The 26273-nt window shown below is 41.2% G+C and overlaps 1 protein-coding gene across 2 annotated transcripts in view; it reads right to left on the reverse strand.

The window, feature by feature from the left end:
• Nucleotides 1–6438: 6438 nt before the first annotated feature.
• Nucleotides 6439–26273, reverse strand: part of SPOCK1 (SPARC (osteonectin), cwcv and kazal like domains proteoglycan 1) — a 522198-nt gene continuing 502363 nt past the window's right edge. For both annotated transcript variants that reach the window (XM_032250505.1, XM_032250504.1), the window contains 5 exons: nt 20796–20912; nt 16843–17064; nt 13273–13335; nt 7660–7797; nt 6439–7165 (listed from right to left, as the gene is read on the reverse strand). In XM_032250505.1, coding sequence (XP_032106396.1) covers nt 6975–7165; nt 7660–7797; nt 13273–13335; nt 16843–17064; nt 20796–20912 — 731 coding nt within the window. In that variant the 3' untranslated portion in view covers nt 6439–6974. The remainder of the gene's footprint in view (nt 7166–7659; nt 7798–13272; nt 13336–16842; nt 17065–20795; nt 20913–26273) is intronic.

The raw sequence follows: 26273 nt of genomic DNA on the forward strand, positions 1-26273 counted from the left end.
ACGGGGTTTCACCGTGTTGACCAGGATGGTCTCGATCTCTTGACCTCGTGATCCACCCGCCTCGGCCTCCCACAGTGCTGGGATTACAGGCTTGAGCCACCGCGCCCGGCCCCACTTCATCCTTTTTAATTGCTACAAAGTATTCCACAGTATAGCCTCACCCAATGTCCCCACTGATTAATATTTAGCTTTTTTCCAAGTTTCCTGCTCTACCAAGTGGATATAGTTTTACATATAACTTTATACATTAGTGTAATGTTTGTTTCTCCAGAAGTAGTTATTGAAAACTGGAATTACTAAGTCCTAGGGTGTACACTCTTATTTTTGGTAGCTGTTGCCAAATCACCCTCCACAAGGCTCTTCTGATTATACAGCATACAAGAGTGCTCCTTACTCTGCACACTCATCAATACTTGCTGTGATCAAGATTCTTTTCTGAGTAATACTGTATCACTGCTTTAATTTGCATGTCTCTGATCATGGGTGAGATCAGGTATAGTTTCACTGCCATTTGTGTTTTCTATAAATTGCTTGTTTTTATCTTTTGCCCATTAGTCTCTTGGGCTGTATTTTTCTTATTAAATTGTTATATATATAAATGTTGTAATATATATTTTTAGTGTATATGTACATACATATGTGTGTGTGTGTATGTGTATATATTAGTAGCTCCTAATCCTCCATATGTTTTATGTTACCTATGTCTTTTTTAGTCTCTTACTATTTTTGATGGAGGCAAATTTATTCATCTCCATTTGGCTCATGTGTGCTAGGACTTAAGAAAAGCCTTGCTGACTCCTATTGTCATAAGTATATTCCTTATATATTTCATTCTGTCATTTGGATTTTTTAAAATTTGAAATTGAGGTGTCAGTGAAAAATTCAAGTAGAATTATCCAAATGGCAGGTGATTGTTTCAGAATGGAACAGAAATCAAAACCTATACTTGAGATACATATTGAGGGCATCTCAGAATGGAGGAGATTTTTAAAACCATAGACAAATATAAGACTGTCCAAAGAAAGCATGTAAAATTAAACATGGGATGGGGATGCAGATCTGAGGTATACCCATACTAACAGAACTGGCTGAAGAAAAGAATATAAGGAGACTTAAAAGAAATGTCCAAAAAGGCAGGAGGAAAGCCAGGCAATGATGGATAAAAAGAACCAAGAAAGGCAAATGTTAACAAAGATTCAGTAGGTACTGCGCTCAACATCAACCTTCCCCATTTTTATTTTTGAGACAGGAAATCACTCTGTCACCAGGCTGGAGTGCCGCCGTGGTGCGATCATGGCTCAGTGCAGCCTAACCTCCCAGGCTCAAGTGATCCTTCTACTTCAGCTTCTGAAGGAGCTTGGACTACAGGCACATGCCACTGTACCCAACTAATGTTTTTAGGGGGGTGGGAGATTTTTGAGACGGAATTTCACCCTGTCGCTGGAGTTCAGTGGTATGATCCTGGCTCAATGCAACCCCTACCCGCTGGATGTAAGCAATTGTTCTGCCTCGGCCTCCTGAGTATCTGAGGTTACAGGTTCCTGCCACCACGCCAAGCTAATTTGTGTGTTTTAGTGGAAACAGGGTTTCACTATGTTGCCAAGGCTGGTTTCAAACTCCTGGGCTTAAGAGATCTGTCCTCCCCAGCCTCCCAAAGTGCTGGGGATACAGGTGTGAGCCACCACGTCCAGCCTCCACCTAGTTTTTTCAACAATTATTTGTTTGTCTTGTTCAAGGTGGTAATAACTTTTTCAAGCAGGCACCAGATCTCACTCACTTTTATATTCCTAGAACTATGTTTCCTGCCCATGGTGGCATCTATCCATCCAACAGAGTGAAATCTATACACCTACCAATTAATCTATAAAGGTTTGTTGAATGAATAAATTTTTTAAGTCTTTTTCTTTAAGTCAATATATCAGAGCAAATCTTACCACTAAGAAATTTGAGAAAGTAGTGTGACTTTTATGGTCAGCTCTGTAACCAAAGCTGGAGAACTGGCTTCCAATTGTTCTTGCGTTCGTTAGTCTTGGCCTTCAACAAACTAATATGGCATCCACAACAGTGGTTGGGGTTTAACTGCTGATTTGAGAGGAATCTGAAGTGTGTTCACAAATGCCAACAATTCTTTAATGTGCCCTTAACTACCTCGGAGACATCACACTGGCCCTTGTTCTCCTGACATTGGTTATTTTGCAGATTTACGAAGCACCTTTTCTTGAACTGTCAATCTGTAAACTGTCTGTAAAATCTAGTCCAGAGGGTAAAGGAGTGGAATTATTCATAAGATAGTTTCTACCTCAGCTCATGGCAAAATTACTCACTCAGGGTATAATTAAGTCATAGACACACTGGCCCAAATGTGGATAGAGGGGAAACAGAAGTAATTCCCATACCAATTTGAGTGCTTTCTGACTTTGATGTTCAACAAGAATCTGTTATATTCCAGAACAGAGGGGACCCTAGGGTCCCCATAAAGGGAAGAGAGGTGGGTTGTGTTGTTTTTTGTTTTTCAGAGAATTAGAGAATAACTGGAGGGGGAGGGAAGGGATAAGCAGAGTTTAAAAACTTTAAACAGGATGACAAGAGTGAAATCTGATAGGTAAGGAGTGAAGTTGGAGCCTTAGACAGGCAAAGGCTGCCAAAAGGAGGACTCAGGTGAGTGGTTCTAGACCAGCAGTCCCCAACTTTTTTGGCACCAGGGATGGGTTTCATGGGAAGACAATTTTTCCATCAACCTCAGGGGGAGGGAGATGGTTTCAGGATGATTCAAGTGCATTACATTTATTGTGCACTTTATTATTACAGTTTAATATATAATGAAATAACTCTACAACTCACCATAGTATAGAATCAGTGGAAGCCCTGAGCTTGTTTTCCTGCAACTAGATAGTCCCATCTGGGGGTGATAGGAGACAGTGACACATCATCAGGCATTAGATTCTCATAAGGAGTATGCAGCCTATATATCTGGTGTGTGCAGTTCACAAGAGGGTTTGCACTCCTTTGAGAATCTAATGCCACCACTGATCTGACAGGAGGCGGGGCTCAGGCAATAATGCAAGTGACAGGGAGTGGCTATAAATACAGAGGAAGCTTCACTTGCTCACCTGCTGCTCACCTCCTGCTCTGCAGCCAGGTTCCTAACAGGCCATGGACCAGTATTGGTCTGTGGCCCAGGGTTTGGGGACCCCTGTTCTAGACTGAGCAGGCATAGGGCATGCATGTGCCAGGGGTGCTGCAGGTACCAGGCCAGACTACCTGCAGGCAGACCTGTCTACCACAATCAGAAGTCCTGACAGCCTGTTGGTTATCCTCTTTTGTGCTCATACCGTTCCACAGTGATTGCATGTGGGATGTACGTGCTGAATGCACATTCTGCCCAGTGAATTACAAACACTCAGATGTTGCAGACAAAGTAAAATTTATTGAGACAGACAGAAATGCACCTACTCAGGACTACAGTTAAGCATTTACTATTAACCAAAGAGTTGTGTTCACATTCCAGATAAGTCTACGTGGAAAAGCATTCAGAATTTACTAGGTTTTTGCTACGTCACTATTTCATCTACAATAGGGACAACAAACTGACACTCAGGATTAGATGGGCTCTCATTACAATGCCACACATTGAACAGGGACAAACATCAGTGACTTTGAGAAAAAGGTATATAAAAAGACCAAAACCACCCACTGCAGAACGGGCTCTTGAATGTTACTGTACAGTGTGGTCAAGATAACAAGAAAAAATGCGAGTGGAGGGGGCAGACCTGGACAGACACATTGTCATTTGCTACTGTGGGTAAGAAAATGGGCGTAAAGGAGAAGAAACAAGATACAAAACCTCCAACTCAGTATTAAGGTATTTTCATGCCTAGAATATTGGTAGAAACAATAATACATTCAGATGGCAAACAACTAACCATGGTGGAACAAAATTCTGGGATTTAATTTGGATGCCAAGGAAATTGTATTAAAAGAGCTGTTTATGGAATAAGAATGAAGCTATTCACTAAGAACTTTTCAAAAGTGAGTTAGTGAGGGTTCAGCTTAATATTTGTATCAGACAAGGGACTGGATTATTACGATACTATTTTTTCATCAGTATTTTATGTGTACTTGGTCACTGTACAAGTGACTCCCTGTCACTGGTACCAGTGGGCTTTTTGGGGGTCTCTTTCCAAAAAGAAGAAAGCAAACATTCTACTTCTAAGGATAAGGTAACTCATTCTAATTTTTAGTACTCACGGAAAGTATTAAAGGTCTTTTAAAAATCTAATGCTGTCATGTCAAAGTGAGGCATGAAAAGTATTATTAAAGTGGCTCCATCAATTTGGGGGTTCCAGTTTGAGGAGGGCTTTGTATTTAATATTTTAATGAATTATCTTCTTAGAATGTCTCTGAAAATGTCATCTCATTACCTTACTGGGAATGATCTATTGAGCTCTCTTCTCCATCATTAAGTTAATGCTAAGGATCTTTAAGTGTCATCTTAATTTGATACATCTTAATTTGATACTTGTCATAAGATAATCAGGCAAATTAAAATTAGTGGTTCACCCTGCTCCTAGTTTTTCTAAGTGAAATCAATTTTTCAATTTCAATTTGTTTTCTTGTACATTTGTCTAAACTCAAAGGAGATAGTAACAATGGTTTTCTTTGATGATCTAAACTGGGATTTTAAAACATGTCTTGATTTTTAATATACTTTAATTTTGTTGCAATTAAGTACCTGCTTTCTAAATTACCTTAGTTTTGTTCAAGAACGAAAAAATACTGAAACAAAGGTGATGGAATTGAGATCCCAATATAGAGCTTGCCTATGGTCTGTCTCTCTCTGGGGAAAGTAAGTACAGGTATTGATCGACTTACAACGTATGCAACTTACAACCATTCGACTTTACGACCACAATCGCTAGCCACGACTGCTCCATGTCTGGCAGCGCAAACGTTGCCCAGCTGGGCATACGACAGTGCGGACCAGCTTCCGGCAGCACTACCATCTCCACGTGCATATAGCCTACTCAACTTACGACCAAATCGTGTTACGACCGGTCTGTCGGAACCAATCGTGGTCGTAAGTCGAGCACTAGCTGTATAAAACCTCAGGGTTATTTACGAAGCCAAAGGACTTTGCTATATCAAGTATGTTCATTTCGTAGCTAAGACCAACTAATGCCACTTTATTCAGCCAATGCAAGGATTGGAACATGTTAATTTAAGGTGGGTTGGTACATCGAAATGGTTAGTTTGGGGTGGGGGATTGGTCAGCTGCCACTATGATGTTTTGGCTGAACATACTTCTTGCTTGAGTTCATGTGGCTTTTGTGTGGACAGACTGAAGTTCATGGGGGAAGGCAAGAGACAGACATATGGGCCAGAGAGCCTTGCTTGGGTGGTTGATTCTGATTAGGGCATCCTGGTAGATGAAAGCCAGGTAAGGCAGGAGCTTATGGACTGGTACTGAGTGAAATGGGGAACTTCAGAGACTAGTCTTTGGTACTTGTATCTTGGGTCAGCTGGATAGGGAAAGAAATTCTAAGGAATGTTGAGATGATGACTCTACCAAATTTGGAACTAGACTCCAGTGAGTTTAGTTAAAACACTATGGTGACGAACTTTCTTCGTCAGTATCTTGTAACTTACGGGGAGTGATGGGGGACAGAATTTGCTCTTTAAAACCCAGGGTTTGCTTCCATGTGCTATTATGATGTTCTTTGTAGGCCTCCATTTGGGATTCTTTGTGTGGTTAAGAAAAAGTCTGTACAGCTTTTGTGCCCTTATGATTTGTCACTAGAAAGGGAGTAAAAGCAAAACATTGAGTTCAGAATTAGAAATTTTCTTCCCTTAAGGAACTCCATGGTACTCTCCTCTCAGAGAACAGGGGATATGTGTGCATGCCTTAGAAAAAGCCCTTGAGTAGGTAAGGAAGGAAGGAACCTGTGGCAGACAGGACGGCTGCAGCCAAGGGCGCTTAGAGCAGAAATGAAAGAGATGATGGCTTGTGAAGCGGCCCATGTTGTGTGGGAGTCACATGGCTTCTGTGAGAAAAGTGATTTAGGCAGACGGAGGTTTTTTCTCAGAGGCTTTCAGTAACTGCTGATGCACAGAGAAGAGACCTCCTCAGCCTGCAGGCTACAAGTGCCAACTGTTAGTGCAAAAAAGGACTTTGATACAAATTTCTTATTCCAGAAATTTCGTTCCAGTCTGGACAAGCTGACAAATTTATAATTGTTTCTCAGGTGAATTTTTAAGATAGTCAAACACTTTTTCTGAGAGGTATGTGTGTATGTGCAAAGAACACACACAGTCTTTCTATACATGCATGCGTATTTATGCATGTACAGAGAAGTATCCAGACACTGATTTTTTATAAAATGAATTCCCCAAAGGGAGTCTTAACTGAATTAAGGCTGTTGTTTATAGGAAGCCAGATAGAATGATGTGAAAAAACAAATTTTTAATAATAAACACGAGGAGTAATAAGTGGCAGGGGGGAAAGGTACAGTGTGGTATGTGTGTGTGTGTTTTTTCTTTTTCACAACATCTACAGGACACAAGAAAAGCACTTAGACACTGTAAGGCTGGGAACCATGCTGTAATAACCACCAGTGTGGGTAACCAAAAGGGTCTTTGACGTTTAAGAGGGTGGGGGCTCCCTGCACTGTCAGAATTCCACATAAATCACATGCTTGTTGGAAAAATCTCACAGGAGGGAAGGAGGCTCTAGTTAATCGGCCATTTCCCTATCCAAAAAATAAACAGCAACAAAACACAACACTCTTTCTCCCATACAAACATATGCAAAAATCAGAATCCTCTGGGAACAAGCAGTTGTCTTCCAAACCTTAGGTCGGGTATAGAGAGGAACAATGGAGAAGAGACCTTGGTGCCTTGGAGTCTCAGATACAAATGCAGGAATAGGATGTGACTTGCAATTTTGTGCAAAACTTGTGTCCTCTTTCTTGCGGGCACTACCATATGTACCCGACCTCATCCTCTTTGTCGTCGTCCTCGTCCTCATCATCCTCTGTCACGGCTCGGGTGTGCACCCTCAGCTTCCCCACTTTGTCCTTTGGTCCCAGCTCCCGCTCATCTTCTAGGTCATCCAGCAGGACCACAGAGCCGCCACTGCCAAAATCCCCTGAGGTTTCCTGCTCCTCTTCTGAAAGATTCAAGCATTGAGGTTAGTTTCCATTTATATCACATATCCCATGTCAGCAGTTTTCCCTTTGCATGCGACTTAACTGTGGGTAAAACCAAGCAGTTTACTTTCTAAACACGGAAACATCCCTGCCCCACTGAGGTCAATCTACAGGCACAGATTACAAACTATGTTCTCATAAGAGTTCTAGAATTCTTGAGATGCTCCTACCTTCCCAGGAGGTTTACAACCCTAAATAAGAAGTGAAGGCAGCTGAAGTCGCTCGTTGCCTGCAGCAGTTCTGTCTGACTCCCTTCTCTGGGCATAGTGAGTTCCTGCCACTTGCCAAGCTAGCTACATGTGAGTTCATGTGATTTCAGGGTTACTGTATCTCCATTATAAACTCAATATAGACTGGAGCTACCTCTCGTCATTCTTCTGTGGAGATCCTTACACAGTGAGGACCCACAGGTCAGCCAGGTCACTGTGGGGCTGATGCAGGAGGGCCTACTCACCACAGCTTACAGCACCCTGTTTCCTGGAGCCAGCCAACTCATTCCCATATTTGTCCACACACCAGCACTGCCCCGTGCTGCCATGGCACTGTGTGGCTTTGTAATAGCCCTCCTCATTACACCGAGGTATGAAAGCCCCTGGGGGAATAAAAGGTACAACTTTAATCAGAGATGTGCAGAGATACTCAGGGTTAATGCCCCTCAACACAGGAAAGAGGGCTCACATGTCAAAATATCTGCTGCAGGGCCAGCAGCAGAGGATAGGGATGGTTGGCTATTACTTAGTCAAGATTACAGGGCCCTTAACCTTTGGGAGCCCAAATGCACTGAGTTCTAAGGAGCTCAGTTTTTAAACAGGAATGATACTTCTATTCTGGGCACTGATCTAATCCATGTGCACATATACATATATTTGTGCAATCTCTTATCCCCACAACTCTAAGAGATACTTACCATTGCTACCTTTTAATAAATAGGAAACTGAGGTCTAGGAGAATTAAGTAATCTTCCCAAGGCATCTGCTAGTAAATATCAAGTCCAGCATTACCAATACTTTGCGCAACCACATAAAGTGACATTGCTATAAAACTTTCCATATGCATTAACTATGACTAGTAACAAATGTTCTATGAACTATACCAGTCCATGGATCACACAGTTCCAAGCCATTCCTTGTCACTGTCTTCTAGACTGTAAGAAAGAGGTAATAATAGCTAAGTGCTTTACTTGCATTATTTCATCAAGCCATGCCAATATCGCCATAAGGTGTTGCTATTACTATCTCCCTGTTTACAGACAAAAGAAGTGATAAACTGGAGTTAAACAATGTGCCCAAGGTTAAGCAAAATTCCTTCTATTCCTTCTTTGATTAGTACGAATTTTTCCCTTTAAATCTTGAATGGGCACTACTGTTATTACTTACATGTTTAACGTGAGAAAATCATATGGTTTTTATGGTTTACATACTTTTAACAAGATGGATTACTGGTGGCACAAATTTACAAATATGTCACTAAGTGATTGATATGTTTTGGCTGTGTCCCCACCCAAATCTCATCTTGAATTGTAGCTCCCATAATCCCTAAGTGTCATGTGAGGGACCCTGTGGGAGATAACTGAATAATGGGGGTGGGTTTTGCCCATGCCATTTTTGTGATGGTGAATAAGTCTCATGAGATCTGATGGTTTTGTAAAGGGCAGTTCCCCTGCACCTGTGCTCTTGCCTTACACCCCAGTGATTGTGAGGCCTCCTCAGCCATGAGGAATTGTGAGTCCATTAAACCTCTTTTTCTGTAGAAATTACCCAGGCTTGAGTATTTCTTCATAGCAGTGTGAAAATGGACTAATACAGTGATTGAGGCATATAATTTTATTTCTGTGTTTTCTGCATTGTTTCTATTGATGTTCTTAATTCATAAAATGATTCAGGTATACTCTAGACATTTTTTACAAAACGAGAATGTGTCCTTAAAAATATCTTGGGCTTGGTGCCCATTTTGAGGGGGGTGAGAGTAGCATTTTGATTAATTTCCTGGTTTTGATTTACTTGGGTCTTCTGTTACCAAAATTTGGTAAATGATAGTATCCATTTCATCTAGGTTTTTGTAAGTTTGAGAACCACAATTTACAGTATTCTATAACTGAGCTTATATCGCACATTTAAATTCGTCACTATTTGAGCCTTTTCACGTCTTTATATTGTCACAAATTTGTCTATTTCATTAGTTTATTCAAAAAACTATCTCTGATATGGTATTTTAAGTTTTACTTCACTGTTGTCTGCCTTAGTCCTATTCACTTTGTGTTGTTCTTAAAGCTTTTTGAGTTGAAAATTCAGTTAATTTCATTTTTGTCTTTTTTTAAAAAAATGCATTTAAAGTGATGAAGTTTTCTTAAGTTTACTTTAGTTGCTTCCTATGTATTTGGTAACCATGCTTTCATTTTCATTCATTTCTAAATATTTTGTAGTTTTTACACTCATCTCTGATCAATATTTATTTATGAAACCAAATGTATGGGGTTTAGTAATCTCATATTTTACTTCTGTTGTTGTGGTCAGTAGGTTTGATCTGTGATCATTTGCTTGAAATTTATTGAGTTTTCTTTTGTGATATGGTCTGTGGCAAATATTTGTGTGTGTTTGAAAGACTGGATTCAATGGCTAGGTTCAGGAATACATATATAAGTGTGAATGCTAACAAATCTTTGTTTACTTGAACTGTTCGTTTCAAGAAGAGGTATGTCAAAGTCTCTGAAGACCACTGTGGAGATAAATCCCCCTTACAGTTCTGTTCCATTCTTTAGTCAACAGTGGATTGTATATGTGTGACAATGGTCCCATAAACTACAACAACATATTTTTACACTGCCTTTTCTATGTTTAGATATAAAAATAATCCCCATTATGTTACAATGGCCTGTAGTATTCAGTACAGTAAAATGACGTACAGGGTTGTAGCCTAGGAGCAATAGGCTATACCACCTAGGTTTGTGTGAGTATACTCTATGATGTTTACACAATGACAAAGTGACCTAATGATACATTTCTCAGAACCTATCCCTGTCATTAAGCAAGGCATGTCTACACAGCAACTGCTGGCATATAGTAAAAGCGATATTTCAGCAAGATGACTGTGTTGTAAAAAACAGATATGCTGTGTCAGACATTAATGTTGTCTAAAAAAGAGTATTTACCCTCATTTAATTTCAACTTTTTGTGGAATTATTTTCATATAACTCTCCTTTAAAATACTTATCAATAATAATAAATGTGTTTGGCCTGTTCACATTTATTGTGATTATAGAAATGCTTACTCCTATTTCTGCCACCATATCTGTTTTCTACTTACCATTTTTCCTGCCTTCTATGGAAATCAAATTTTCTTTATATCTTGTCTTATTTCTATAGGTTTAAACACCATGTATTCTAATATTCTTATGGTTATTCATATTTTCCACAGAGGAGCATAGTTTTCCCCAGTAAGATCTACACTTAATCTATATATTCATTTTTTTCATGAACAAACTAGAAGCTTCACACATTCTTACCACCTTTTTCTCACTTCCCCCAATTGTCTGGAATTTTAATTCTAGGTTGCTATAAAACTATTTTTTTGGTCGTATTTATTTAGAGTTAGAAGCATGTCATTTCTTTTTCATTATTGCATCTGAATAATTCCTTCTGGGATCATTTGTTTGGTAGAATAAATCCTTTAGAGATATTTAAGTGAGTCTGTGGTTAGCCAGCTGACTGAATCTTGGATGGTTTCAGAGTATCTCTGCCATTACACTTGAATGATCATTGGGATAAATTTTAAATTGTAGGTTCATAGTTATTTCCCCTCAGCACTTTGAAGATATTTTCTCTTCGTAAGTCAGCATTGTCAACAGTAAGTCTGATGTCAGTCTGATTCTCATTGTGCTGTGGGTAATCTTTATTTATAACAGTTTTTAGTTTTGGTTTTCCTTACAGGGGGTGTGTGTTTCATGATAGTGAGATTGCATCTTGTATGGAAGAATTCTTCCTCTTTGTGTAACCTGGGTGGTAACACCATCTGTATCAGCCTCCTGAAAACAGAGGCTCCTGCCTACCACTGTGGCTTTCTATGTCCTAATTTTGTTTCTGATTTTTGTAAGCGTGCTTACATTTTCCAATTTACCTTTTATTTAGTGGAACAATCCCAGAAAAAAAATAAATAAATAAGGGGGGGGGGGGGCGACAGATTTCTCCTATTTTAAGTCAAGACATAAACCTAGACCCAGCTGACTCTAGGGTCTAGTCTAGAACATGCTACTACCAGGCTATACCAAGATGACCACACTCTGGAACACTATAGCTATCACTTAGGAAGGGCTGCTGATGCCACAGTTGGATACTTAGTGATGGCCACCCTCTTATTAAGGAGTATAAGCCACTGCACATTAGTTTTCAAAGAGCAGTAGATGTTGTCAATAGCCCAAAAAGAGATTTGTGAACAGATTTTTCAATCAAGGACTGCTTACAAAGAGAACATGTAGATAGCTGGCTCCTCCTTGGACCAAAAAACAAAATTGGGTTGAGCTCCGAGGTTGCTAAGAAGCAGGTGCTGCTCTAAATCTACAATGCAATAATTATAGCTGATAATAATTTATTATTGTTTTATTTATTTGAATCTGTATGCCCCTGAACATATAAAGAATTTGTAAGCAAATAAATGGCATTTCTTTCTGAGTCAGCTGGAGTAATCCCCATATGTGGGAAATGTGATAAAGCAAGCTTTAAAACAAAATGAAGTTTATTTTAGGAGTAAGGTAGGCATTTCATTCACATGCAGGGGGGTAAATGGAATATGAGACATCTAATCACAGGTGACCCTTAACAATGAGGCAATGTATAAGATATCTATACTGCATAAAAACAATGTTTTAATAAACGGCAGTGTACTAGTTCTTCAACCACCTGTAGATCATAGGTATTTCACTCAAAATAATACCCCACAGGGAAATTAGATCAATAAACACAAGTTCTTGCACTGGAAAAACCTATGGAGGAGGGATCCAGCCACTTTGCCTTCAGACCAGAAATATATCTTTATGTCCTTTTACTCATGAGAAGAATGTAGACCCAAGGAGTTCAAAATCATGACTTTGGGGAAGTCATCAAAAGTCAAAGGAAGAGAATATATGCATTTTGAGGTAACTCAAAAAAATCATAAGAGGAGAAATCACTGGAATTCACAGACTGCCTACGTTAGACAATCTGCAAGAAAACTTGCCCATTTCCTTCAAATAAACAGAGAAATTCTGAAATGGCAGGCTGCTTAGGGAATGCACCTGCCTCTGAATGCTTCACAGGAATAATTCTGAATAACTGTTAGAGCTGACACCTCTTTTTTTTTAAAAGAAAGGAAAGCAAAGCAGGCTCTTCCCTTCTTCAGCAAACCAATGAGAATTTCCAATGTTTCTATGACAAATGCCAGGACTTCCTCCACATGCTGGAGAAAGGCCGGCTGGGAGCTCTTTAGCCCCTTGAGAGGCCCGCAAGATTTGCATGTTAGGAGAACACATATTCATACAACCCACTTGCTTCCATTGTGTTTAAACAGCCTGCATACCTGCATACGTTCCTGGAGGGACTGCGTGAAGGTAGAAATAGGCTAAAGCACATGCATGTTGTTCAACCCTGTCTGATAAATTCTGAAGAGAGGACAGCTCATCTCTTTCCTTCAACAGATAACCCTATCTAGGGAACAGAGGAAATGCTATAATTTTTAGACCTTATAGTTTTAGCACTGGAAAGAGCACTTGAGAGCACCATTCAATGATTTTACTTGGAAAGAAAAAGCCAAGATTTCTTTTAGCCTAAGATGAGGGAGGAGTTAGCAGTGGGGATGGTGCTAGAGTCCAGCCCTGGCGGAACTCTCTTCTTGCTGAAGGAACACACAGCAATTCTTAACCAGCCAGCCAGTCCTCTGTTTATGTCCAGCTGCCTGGAAGAGCTCTGCCTGGGGGTAAAACAAGGCATTTCTTTCATGAAACACTAGCCCTAATTGAATAACCATTGTCATGCTGATCATTATAAGGGACATGGCTGGTTTAATTAGTTGTTTAAACGAGTGAAGAAATTGTACTTACCCAGCAGGCTTTTCCCCTTGCTCAGCTTCTGAATTCTGTTCATTTCATTCTGGCAAGGGAGACCTAAAAAATAATTTCTGGAAGTCAATTTCCAGATGGCATGGAATATAATCTCTAATGATTGACTTCACTCTTGACGTGAAATGTAGACAATGACACACCTGGGAGGGGAATTGTTCCATATGCTGTTACTATACAACAAACAAATTCAGGCCATTAGTGTGACTAATTACAAAACAAACCTCATACCACAATGCACTTAAAATAGCATTTGGGGGCTACTTGCATTGTATAGAAACGTTTGTTTCTTTCTAGTGCCAACTCAAGCAAATATCAAGTATCTAATAGGTAGTGTAACAGACTTTTTCCTTTCTATCAGGAAGGAAGTAATCAGCCAAGGCTTATTAGTGGGGAAGTGTTTCAAATCCACAAACAAACTAATCAGAGGTGACAAATGCATATGTAGCCTAGGTTTTGCTGTAGGAGCGGATGGATAGGAATGGTTACTTCAGACCTCACGGTTCGCTACCCCTATGAAAGTAAAACACAAATTCATCCCTTGAAGCCAAGGGACAATTATGAAGATACAGAAGAGATCTGGAGAGGCAGGGATGAGGCTTGATATCTAGGCTCTGCCACCTCCCCGCTGAATGCTTTGAGCAGGTCTCTTCACCTGTTCCAGCCTCTGGGTCCTCAGCTGCAAAATGCATGTCATGGAAAAGCAGTTAGTTCCATTCTAAACAAAATGAAAAGTGACCTCATTTGTTCTTCAGAGTTTACCATGACTTGCCTTGGCAGACCTTGTGGTTCATGGTTCTCCTGTCCTTAGCAGAGGGGTTCTGGTTCTCTAAGCTCTTATATTTGGCTGATACTGCCTCCTTCTACAGGCCCCACACTTGCATATAAAGTATCTAAGCAACTATTTACAGCTCTTACCCTGCACAATGCTACCTGGTCTTGGTGCTTGTTCCATGAGAGAAGCTGCTAGTAAAATATATTTTGTTGACTTTTTGTTTTAAGATGCTTTCAGAGTAAAGGAGAAATACATAAACGGAAAACATCAAAGGAAAGGAGAAACAAATTTCATCTGTATTATAAAAGGTAGCATTTATTATGACAGTCCTGGATGCTGTGCCACAGGTAGGGGTTCTGGCTTTCAGCAACCGCAAGAGTAAGTGTAGTCTATCCAGAGATGTACCATGAGGCCAGGTGACCAGCTCTGACTCTCGGTTAAGGCAGTACGTAGCTTTACTCTCAGGACCTGGCACTGTTACCTCCAGGTAAAGCATTAACACACAGGCTCTGTGTTGTAAGGAAACCATGCTAAAAATCACATGATACAATATGAATTCAAACCTAAAGCTGTCACTAGACTTAATGCTGAAAATCACTACAAGTATTTACTAAAATTTTTAAATGGCTATTGTTTTAACATTGATTTTAGATACTAACAGATATAATTAGAAAAGAGAAATAAATGAGGTATAAAAATTAAAAACGAAGAGAAAAATTATCACTATCTGCAGATGGTATGATTGCATACCTGAAAAATCCAGCAAACCAACTGCAATAACGTATAAATAAAACAAGAGCTTTGTAAGGTAGTTGGAATAAAATCGATATTGAAACAACCACCAGGGAGGGAGTATAATGAAAAAAAAAAACCTTTTTCATTTACAATGGTAGCAATAATAAATTCAAGGAAAGTACAATAATTGTTAGGACAAAATTTTAAAATGTAACACCACTGGTTGATAGATCCTGTTCTAAGACAAAATGATTCCATATCATACAGCTATTGATTTTTACTTGATTAATCTAATTTTGTCTGATACTAAAAATAATACCAATAGAAACCGTTTTTAATTGGATAAACAGATGCTAAAGTTCACAGAGGGAAAGAGACATATTAATATCCAGGCAAATTCTAAAAAACAAAATTAACGGCAGCAAAGGATGGTCCTACCAGATATTAAAACATATTATAAAACAACTGTGATTTAAAAGTCTAAAACTGACTTATTAATAGTTTGAATACATAAAAGCCACATTTCAAATTGAAGGGCAAAAGATAGATTAGTTAATAAATGAGAAAAGGGCAACTGGATGACCATCTCCAGGGCTGTCGGGGAGGCTGGGAGCCCGCCTGACTATGTAAACATACACAATCTAGACTGATACAGAATTTAAGTGAGCAGCAAAAACAAAAGGTTTCCTCTTACGAAGAAAACATAAGACATAAAGTGAGGAATACCTTTCTAAGCTTTATGGCGTCTTAGAAGCCAAAAAATAGGGAGAAGTTTGACTGTCTTAAAATTTCTCCCTAGCAAAAATGCATGAACTGAAATTTGGGAAAAATAGTTGCAATATCTATGTCCAGAAAAGTTCCAATTTCCTTAAAAAAACAAGAACCGGATAGAAAAATATACAAAGAACATATAGACATTTCACAAATGTTTCATATGTATAGAAGTTCAGCCTAACTCAGAAAGCTTGGCAACACCATAGAGAATAGCTATTCTCAAATATTTTTGGTGAAAGTAAAAATTGTTACCTCTTTGGAGGTGAAGTCAAGTAGGAAATATTGCTCAATTTTAAAAGGACTTTTGACTAGTAATTCTAAGAACGTATCTTGAAATCCCATACACACATCCTTATTTTTCACTGAATGTCCTTTTATAATGCCTACATTTTTTGTTCTGTGTGTACTGTCTACATATACATGCATAGAACATAAAGTATAGTTGTTTTATATACACAACTTAAATACTTTCCTATTAGCAGCTATCCTCCTTTCCTGGCGGCGGAGTATGTCAGGTATGCCAGCTATGCTTGTGGTAATATGTTCTCCTGAATACCTGACCCACACTGGGTTTTGGGATTGGAATTCAGATGTGGGCCAGTCTCTGCTGGTCCCATTAACTGTGACTACCATACTAGGTGCACTCCTCAGCCAGAGGGAGGCAAAGTGAGAGCACCTACCACTGGCTTCCTGAGAGTCTTCCTGTCGCTACTCTGAATCCCCCTGCAAGCCAACCTGCCTGACTTTGAAATGCCCCGGTATCTTTTCTTCCATTCCCCAAGTTTTGCCTCTTTTATTCATTAGCTGGAGATTATTTATAACTGAAATAACCTTGTGTAGGACACTTAGTATAAATCCGAATTTACCCTAGAGAAACTGACAAGTGGCTTTCTCAATGAGAATAATTTTCATTGTCTCTTACATTTGTAAGGTATTTTTTACATTGACAGCTCACAATGACCTTTGGATTATGTAGTGAAGGTTTCTATACCCATTTTATAGATGAAAAAACAGTGAAGAGACTTTCCCAAAGGGAGGAACAGGCAGAAGTAACTGACTCCTTGACTTATTCTCTTGAGTTTTCTAGTATACCACACTGAAAGCAGAAATAAACTGGGAGAAATGAGACTTTGGGCCTGGCATTAAATGGAATGAATTATTTATCGTCTGACTGTGGCTCTCTGCCCTCTCCATAGTCATATGTGATCCTCCTCTATTCCAGCAAGTCTGCCCTGGGCTAGGGACCCCATGTATCCCTCCCACCTTACCTCCAGGCTTCTGGAAGCAGTAGCACCACTCATTGTTAGAGAGCTTGCCATCCTTGAAGGAGTCACAAGAGTTGAACAGAGGCTTGATACAGGGTTCGTACTTATCCAGGTAGATGGCATTGATCTCTGAATGGTCAAGCAGGAGGTCATAGTTCATGTCCAACTTGTTGAACATCCAGCCCAGGGAGTCCTTGCAGATGGGTAGGATGCTGGTATCAAACCCTGCCAAGCAAAAGGCACATCTCAGCTGCCACCAAGCCTGGTGCTTCCCTCCCTGCTCACTGACCCAAGAAGATGCCAAGACCCAACCCCACTCCCCTCCTAAGGCTGTTTCCTTCCCAGGATACAGATTGAGTGATTCTCTAGAATATTTTGTGAGTTTTATTTTTTAAGTGAAACAGTTTAAAAGTCAGCATTTGAGGAAAATATATTCTAAAGGGAACAAATCCCCAAATGATAATGTATCTGTGATATAAATATGTATTTTCATTTGCTTGAAATGGGGTATGCCCAAAAGAAATAATAGAAACATGATGAGTAAGAGGAGTATAGCTTATGATACCAAAAACTATGCTTTTATATTTCAAAAAAAAATTGAAAAGCCAAAATATCTTTAAAAGGATAGCAGTGAAATGAAACAATATAGCATAATCCAAAAGCACTGATTACATCCCAGAGGACCTTTAAATCCAAGCAGTCTGAACATTAATGGCAAAACAAGCCAGGTGCCTGCCTCTCTTCTCTTCTTCAATCCCCTAAAGAGATCCATGACATGGAATCCAAATCAACTCAGACAATAATTTCTTTCTTATTTCCCTGGGGGAGAAGTCATCGCTTTCTTAAAGCATTATTTGTTTCCACAATGGAAACTGTATGCACTAAAATAATAACACTTAGCTCAACACGCGGGATATTGAGTCCACTGTAGACATGCCCCAGATTTAAAACTCATCTTTCCTTCAGAATCAAAGGTGCCACGAAATCTCCTGTTCCATAAACTGGATTTCCAGGACTAGTTTTATTTTTCTAGAATACCGATAAATGCAATCGTCTGTGTTGCTATGTAGAGGGCATGCTTCTAAGCACTTTGCACTTAATTATCTCACTGAATCCTTGTAACAGTCCTATGAAATGGTGCCACATCATCTCCACTGTACAGATGAAAAAATAAGGCTCAAGGTCATACAATTGTAGAATGAAGATTCAGACCCCGGCAAGCTTAATCCAGAACCTACATATTCTCAATGACTTCTCTGCTAGCCTTCTGCCTGACTTGATCTTCCTGTCCTGAGACCATCCAGTTGGGCTACAGTGTCATGTTTAGGGATGGGCAGTGCAAGGGGTCCTGCTGGGGTCTGTTGCCTACAGCCTGGTCATTAAGTTTCTGTGTGCATCACTAGGAACCCCTGCTTAGTGAAATGTAGGATATAGCAAAGTGTACCCACTCTTTTTAGAGTACAGGTAGCATCTTTGCAGAAAAGTCTTCATTGTCCAGGAGCCAAATAAGTGCAGCGTCTCCTCCTCTGAGCTTTCTTAGAACGCTGTGCTTCCCCTCATTGTCCATGCTTGTTAATCAGACTATAGGCTCCCTGAGGGAAAAGACTGTCTTGTCCCCTTCAGCAGCTTCAGGCATGAGAGGCATGTAGCGTTCAATTAAAAAAAAAAAATGTTGGGAGAAGTTTTCTAGCTGCTGCAAACTCTATTGCTTTAAACATAAAATCTTTCCATTTTTAAATGTATTCATTATCTTAGAACACATTTTAAAACACCCTCTATTTTCCAGAGAGGCTATGGGCCATAACGTGGCCCCTTCTTTGAACGTCATGATTGTCATCAGTCTTTGATAACGCTGTCCTCAGGGGCTGCTGAATAAGAGATAATTTGCTACACGGCTCTACACTTTTGTATAGAATACTGACATTTTAATACACAAAGAGGAATTTACTGCTGACTGGTCTCCAAAAAGAAATGCCAATCTGGTTGGGCAGTAGTCAAAAAGTCAAGCCCGGTGCAGCACTGCTAGAAACGTGGTGCCTCATCTGACATCTGTGGTTGCCTGGCATACAGGGGTAAGGAGAGCAGCCCTTCTAGCTGGCCCCAAGAGTACAGGTTCAAGCAAGGGTCCCGGGCTTCCCCTTCAGAGCTCCTGGACTCAAACGCCACTCACTCCTCTGGCCTTGTGCGCTAACCAAGCATCATTCTTTGACATTCCCTTCACTCCAGTTGCTTCAGGATATCAAACCTAAAAAGCCCCTTCAGGGACTCAATTTGCTTCTGGGCAAAGGCAGGTCTTTTGGAGAAATCTCCAGAGACTGGAGGCTGCAAGCAGCAGTTCTCCTCACATCAATCTGCTTTTTGTTGAAAGGTTGTTCAGAAAACCCCAAAGTCCAGCTTCTCCTAGAGGATCCAGGGAAAAAAATCTTATTTTGCTTTTCCCACAGAAACAACCACCAAGAACGACTTTTGGGACTTAAATGCTATTTTTTCCTTAAGATAAAAGATCCCAAATATTTCAATAATTGTCCCCCTGGATCGATGTTCTCCACTGATATCTCTGGAAGGTTATGAGCAGCCAAGAATAACTAAAAGTTAGGGAGATCATTTTTGTTTTGGCCGAAGACCAGATGCTAGTCAACCTCTGGACAATCTCAACAGTTGCTACTCTAACTTCTTACCTACTGCATTCCATCCACGAGCATTACTTTCAGAAACCCCAAACAAGTGTGGGATCAGGTGAAATGCTCTATTTTAAATGATGTGCTTTTATATTTTGACCAAATAATATCAAAATGGCTACATAGAAAAGGCTGTGGCCAAACTACATGTACCAAACAATTGTGTTGTTTAGTAATCTATTCTGTGCTGACTGGCCACAGTGTGGGGAAACCTATTCCCTGCCTTTGAATGAAAAGCATCAAAGAGACTCCATCAATGTGCAAATGTAAGGGCCCACTCTGAGTGTTTGCTGCAGCTTATGACAAAGCTGAGTATGGTCTCTGCCAGCGCAGCAGCTGACGCCAATGGGAGGCCCCTTGAGCAATCTGCCTGTTACAGATGGGGAAAGGAGACACCTGTCTGGGAGTTTCTGTGGTAGACAATATGCGGTCTATTGTACACAAAGACACAGCACCAAAGATGTTTGCTACTGTGTTGCTTCTACTAACCTAACCCTGGTAACAACCTAAATGTCCCTAAATAAAGACCAAATTAAGTAAGTTGTTATGTCCATAAACTGCATTCTGTGTAGCTATTAGAAAGCAGAATACTATTCACAACATGAAAACATAGTCACATTTCTACATGGTAAAAATTCATAAAACAGTTTGGAAAGTATGATTCAACCTTTGTAATTATACACACACACTTTCGTATATGACACTGAAGAAAACCTCAGAGTATGTACCACAGCATGCTTATGGTCATTAAAATAGTAAGATCATATATTTTTTCCAAAATGCCTAAACATTTTTGTTTTTGTTTTTGAGATGGAGTGTTGCTCTATCACCCAGGCTGGAGTGCAGTGGCGTGATCTCAGCTCACTGCAACCTCCACCTCCCGGGTTCAAGTGATTCTCCTGCCTCAACCTCCCCAGTATCTGGGACTATAGGTGCCACCATGCCCAGCTAATTTTTTATATATATGTATTTTTTTTTAGTACAGATGGGATTTCACCATGTTGCCCAGCTTGGTTGCGAACTCCTAAGCTCAGGCAATCCACCCACCTCGGCCTCCCAAAGTGCTGGGATTACAGGTGTGAGCCACCACACCCAGCCTACTAAACATTTTTTAATCCAACTCCTTTTTCTTGGGACCTGTATAAAGTCAAAGTATATATTCAATATAGTAGGTGTTTTTTTTTTTTGCCCCCAAATGATATTGCTAACCTTAAAACAATGTCTAATAAATTGAAATGTGATATTTAAAATAAATGAGCAAAAGTCAAATGATCTTACTGCCTTGGGCTGTGTTGGAGCTGGTAGGCTTGATGACTCTGTTTGCATCCTCGTGAAGAGCTCCAAACCAATCCTTCAGCCGGGAAGCAAGGTTCCGCAACTCCTTGTCTGTGCAGGCTAGAGAAAAGCAAGCAGAACAGACAATGAGTCTGGGGGCTTTCTGCCCGCTGTGTGCAGGGCTACTGGCAAAGCCATGTTCAAAGCAAATCCTTCTATCCAACCATGACATAACTCCTACCTCACTTGGACAACACCCCAAAGATGCTGTTAGCACAAATAAAGAGACGGACAAAAAGAGACCCTAGACTCCCAGGGCAAGCAGCCATTGTTCTGAACTGAAATTGGATGGCCTCCGTGCTGTGAAAGCAAGCTGCGGTGGTCTCACAGCTGTGTCACATCCTGTAAAGACCATCACACACCAACTTTGCTAACCACATAAAGCTTGCTCTTGCAGTTTTGCCAGAAAAGATTACATTTACCACTAAACTCATGCCAAGAGATTAACATACAGGCATAGCCAATGCTTTTAGAGAGAGGCTGCCTAGGACACTAAAAGATCCTAGTAATAGCAGACGCTCAATTTTGCTTTAGCCCAAGGTTTGGATTTGTGGATTGGGCCTATTTTGCTAGCCTTCCTACGGCCTCGTTCTTGACTTTCCACTATAAACAGATGGATCCCTTTTCCATGAAAGTGTCTTTTCAGCTCATCTATAGCTATTTAGCTCATTTCTTAAGAGTCAGACAGAGTCACTGGGGCAGACAGACACTCCTGAAAACAAGAAAATCCAGACAGATGGATGGGTGGTCAGGTGAGTATGCGGGTGCAAGCTACTGAAGGTCTTGTAGAGTGATAAGACTTGAGGAAAGAAATCCCAAAGGGAAAAAAAAATGGTGCAGAGAAGGAAGTTGACTTTCCCTAGCCCCTCAGGGCACATGCTAATTCTGAATACTGATAAAACCAGCAAAGGGTCCAGGCAGTCGGCTGGTACCGAGACCCAGAGAACCCAGCAATGAGTTTGGGTCCTTTAGCATCTGGAGAGAGAAATTAAAGATCTGAGGAGCCAAAATTTCAATGAGTAAAAAGGGACAAAGAACAGAACCCTGCTTTTGTAACTTTTCCCAAATTCTAAAGCTCCAGGAGCAGACTGCTAAGGAGTTAAACAGAAATGCTGTTACAAGGCACAACCAAGTTCTGAATGTCTCATAGTGCTGAAGAGACGCAGATTAGGGCTCAAAACCTACCAGTGCTGAGGGAGCCCAGGGGGAATCCCTGGGTCTTCACTGGAAGCCATAGGGACAGTGACAAAAAAGGAGTAGACACAGCCTCAGGAAAACTCCAAGCTAGCCTTCAGTCAACACAGGCCTGATTGATTTAAGGTGATCAGCTCTCATCTGCCTGCCTTTTAAAAAACAACGTGAAACTTCTTGAGAAGAAAATAATACCATGCAGATCGTCTCCTCATTTTTATCATCCACATGTGCTTATCAGGCAAGCCCATTTCTCACCCTAGGGCTTTGATGCAGAACCCAACTTCCCAGAGCTCAGGCAGAAAAGGTCTTTCTCCACTCTCCACGTTAGGGGAGAGGCAGCCAGGCCCTGACTGGGTGTTTGCAACCTAAGGACTCTCATTTACAACACTGCCTTCTGTCCAGGTAGGATCCAGACTCGATACTCTGCAAAGCATGGAATAAATGTGTGTCCAGTGTTTATACCCCAGTTTTTAGTGACCTGAAGACACTGCCTTGCTTTACCAACCAGAGTATGGTTGTATTTTAAAACACCAGCCAGGAAACAGCACTGAGAAATGTCTCAACAGGCAGCAGAGCATAACTTCTCAGGAGTCGTGCTGGCTGGAATGAATCCCAGCTTTGCCACTCACTGGCTGGGTGACCTCAGACAAGTCAGCCTCCAGCACCTCGGCCTCCTTAACTGTAAAACTTGGGATAATACTGTTATGTAACTGTACATCAGACGATGTATATAAATTTCTTAGCAAAGTACATGATATACCGTAATTACTCAGTATGTGCCACCTAAGATTTTGATTGCTATTCCTATTCTTAAATTGAAGATTTATAGGTAACCCTAGGGCTAGCGTCACAGCATTTAGAAAACCAACAACAAATCCACCTACACACAACTGGCTTTAGCCACATAAGAAATCAGCAAAAATAGATGCTTGTGTTATCTAGTAAGCTGCCATTAGCCATATATATGGCTATTTACATTAATTAAAATTAAGGCCAGTTGCAGTGGCTCATGCCTTTAATCCCAGCACTTTGGGAGGCTGAGGCGATGGATCACCTGAGGTTAGGAACTCGAGACCAGCCTGGCCAACATAATGAAACCCCATCTCGACTCAAAATACAAAATTAGCTGGGTATGGTGGTGCATGTCTGTGATCCAGGTACTTAGGAGGCTGAGGCAGGAGAATCACTTGAACCTGGGAGGTGGAGGTTGCAGTGAGCCAAGATTACATCATTGCACTCCATCCTGGGCAACAGGAGTCGAAACTGTCTCTAAAAATCAAATTTTAAAAAAATAGATAGTTCCTCAGTTGCACCACTGCATTCAACAGCCCCACACAGCTAGTGACCTCCACACTGGACAGCACAGATGCAGAATCTTCCCACCACAGCAGGCTGTTGTGCTGGGTGGCACTGAATCAAGCTCGTGATCATTCTGGGCTAGCTAACATTCCGGAGTGTCATCATGATATTCTGACATCCAAGTCTGTTCCTGTACTTCTTCCCCTCAGCTGTTTAAGATGGGCTGAGAAAAAAGATAAGCCCCCACCAGCCAGGAACCAGCATCTCTTGCTAAGCTATGTTCCCAAATAGTAGGGAAGGTAGTTGTTTAGTTGTTATGAAGGTGGAGAATCCTGGCTTAGCCCAGGTGCAGAGGCAGATCCTCAGGAGCAGGCCCACCCATCTCGCTTAGGGGCCCCAACTCAGAGCCTCAGGGGCACTGGGTGTTCACTTTTCTGACACTGCCCTGCTTAATAAGCAGAGAGAATGTGGCCTTTTTTTTTTTCTGGAAGGAAATAGGTTATGCACTCTATAGTCAATTTCACATTTGAAAATGGGAAATTAATAGCCTCTTTTTTTTTTCTCTATTGCCATGCACACCATCTATTCTAAACATTCTCTGAACAGAGAAAATTGCCAAGTCAACGTGCAGAGGAAATCTCACTCTACAAGATAAATTAGTCAGTCGTACTTAACTAAACCCTGACAGATGTGCAAGTAATCTGTATCTTTACAAGACTGCTAGATTTTCCATCAGCTTCCCACAGTACACGGGCATTGGATGGCTGATGGGATCAGGCACTGGAATCCTGAAAGAATGTATCTGTCACTCGGGGACAAGTCCACCAGCAGGGAGCCACTGGTGTGGGTCGAGAGAGATCAGAAAACTGAAATGGAGACAGGAGGCTCTGAAATACTGGGTCCCATTCACTCACAGCATCTTCAACTGAATGGTCCTTATGAGGAGAAAGTCAGGGGCAGACTGCCTGGAGCTGGGTACATCCCAGAGAAGGAAATAATCAAAGGCAGCAGCCTGCAGAGGGCTATTTTTTCAGATTTGGTATTCCACCCACAATACACAGGCTGGTGATGGGAGAAAAGTGTCTGCCTTTTAAGGTGCTCATCACTGCCCCGATAAAGGTGTGAACTGGGGATTAAAGCTTTCAGAAGTGGGGACCCAGAGGATACATCCCACACACTTAGTGCATTCCCAGGGAAAAGTAATGTTGGTGGGGTGAAAAACATAGTCACATATCCCCCTGCTATTCTGGGGCCATTGTGGCATTCTCATTCTACCCTGCGGCAATCCTGGCGATTTCTGGAGAGAGGTCCTGGTGAGAGGAGCAGGGCACTCAGGCCACCGGCATCAGACTCTTCAGAGGAAAACACAGTGCTTTCTTGGGAAAGGATTTGGATTAATCATGAAGACTAAGACCTGCTTTCTTGTGCTCTCCTTACCCTCCTGGGTGGACACATGCTAGCTAGCCCTCTAATTCTCCCATTTTCAATTACATTCCTTCCCACCTTTCATCCTGGTTTCAGCTTGATTTTCACTGCTCTCATGCTCCCAGTTCTCTCCTCAGCATCCCACTTCTCAGTGATGTTTCTCCATTTGCCCTCCTGTTGCTACAGGTTACAACGCATCATTTTTACACAATCTCCATCTGCTCCAACAGGGCTGGTGTGTGAGCCGCATCTCTGGGATCTGCTCCCCGGCTTCATATCTGCTTGTTCCCATAGTGTTCTCACCCATAGGCAGGTGTTGAACAATGAGAACACATGGACACAGGGAGGGGAGCACTACACACTGGGGTCTGTTGGGGGGAAATAGGGGAGGGACAGCAGGGGGTGGCGAGTTGGGGAGGGGATGGCATGGGGAGAAATGCCAGATATAGGTGAGGGGGAGGGAGGCAGCAAATCACACTGCCACGTGTATACCTATGCAATAATCTTGCATGTTCTTCACATGTACCCCTAAACCTAAAATGCAATTAAAAAAAAAAAAAGAAAGAAAATGGTTCCAGCAGATACTCACATTCTCAGGGTAAACACTTGGCAATTGTCCCAGTTTACAGTGAAAATTTTCACTGCTTCTTATCTCCACTGCCTTTATTCTAGTTTCTGAAGCCACTACTACCTCCCACCATGACAACTGGGAACAGACTCCTAATCAGTCTCCCATCTTGCCATGTTCCCTTCTCCATCTGGTAGCCAAAGTGATCTTTCTAAAATGGACATTTGATCAAGTCACCCTCCTGCTCGAGACACTTCAGAGGCTCCCAGTTATTCTGTAGGTTAAGTCTAAACAATTCTCTAATATGAGCTAAATGGCCTGCAGGACACATGCATTGAAGAACCAAATCTCTCTTCTGTATCTGATCCTCCTCAGCCCTCACGCTCTGACCTTACTGCCCCTCCCACATACTCTTCCACTGGGAAACAAACACCTCTTCTCACTGCCTTGCTAATGACAATTCCTCCATCAGATCTCGGCTTTAAGGTGACATTTTCTTAGAGGACTTCCCTAATCCTCAAACTTGAATTTTCCCTTTCCTGCACTCCTAATGCCTTCTCAAATGGCACTCATCACACCCGTCTCAATCAGTGCCCATCTCACCCCAAGATTATAACAACATAAAACATGGCCTCACACTGCCCAGTGGGGGCCCAGCACTGGGGGCCCAGCATCTAACACAGTCAGTTCCTGGCATGAAGAAAGCTCTCAATACACACCTATTGACAGACTAGAATCACCCTCGTACTGCCTTTTGTAAACTTCCAATTTTTCCATCTGCAAAATGGTGCAATAAAGTTTAGCTCATAGCATCACGTTGTGGAATAAGATGAGACGATATTCATAAAACATAGCTCACAGCTACTGGCATATAGCAGGAACTCAGTAAATTTATGTTACCCTTCTCATATCCCAACTGTCTGCATAATATGTTA

This window comes from Sapajus apella, unplaced genomic scaffold (genome assembly GCF_009761245.1).
Source record: "Sapajus apella isolate SASKATOON/1434 unplaced genomic scaffold, GSC_monkey_1.0 scaffold71, whole genome shotgun sequence".
Lineage (NCBI taxonomy): Eukaryota > Metazoa > Chordata > Mammalia > Primates > Cebidae > Sapajus > Sapajus apella.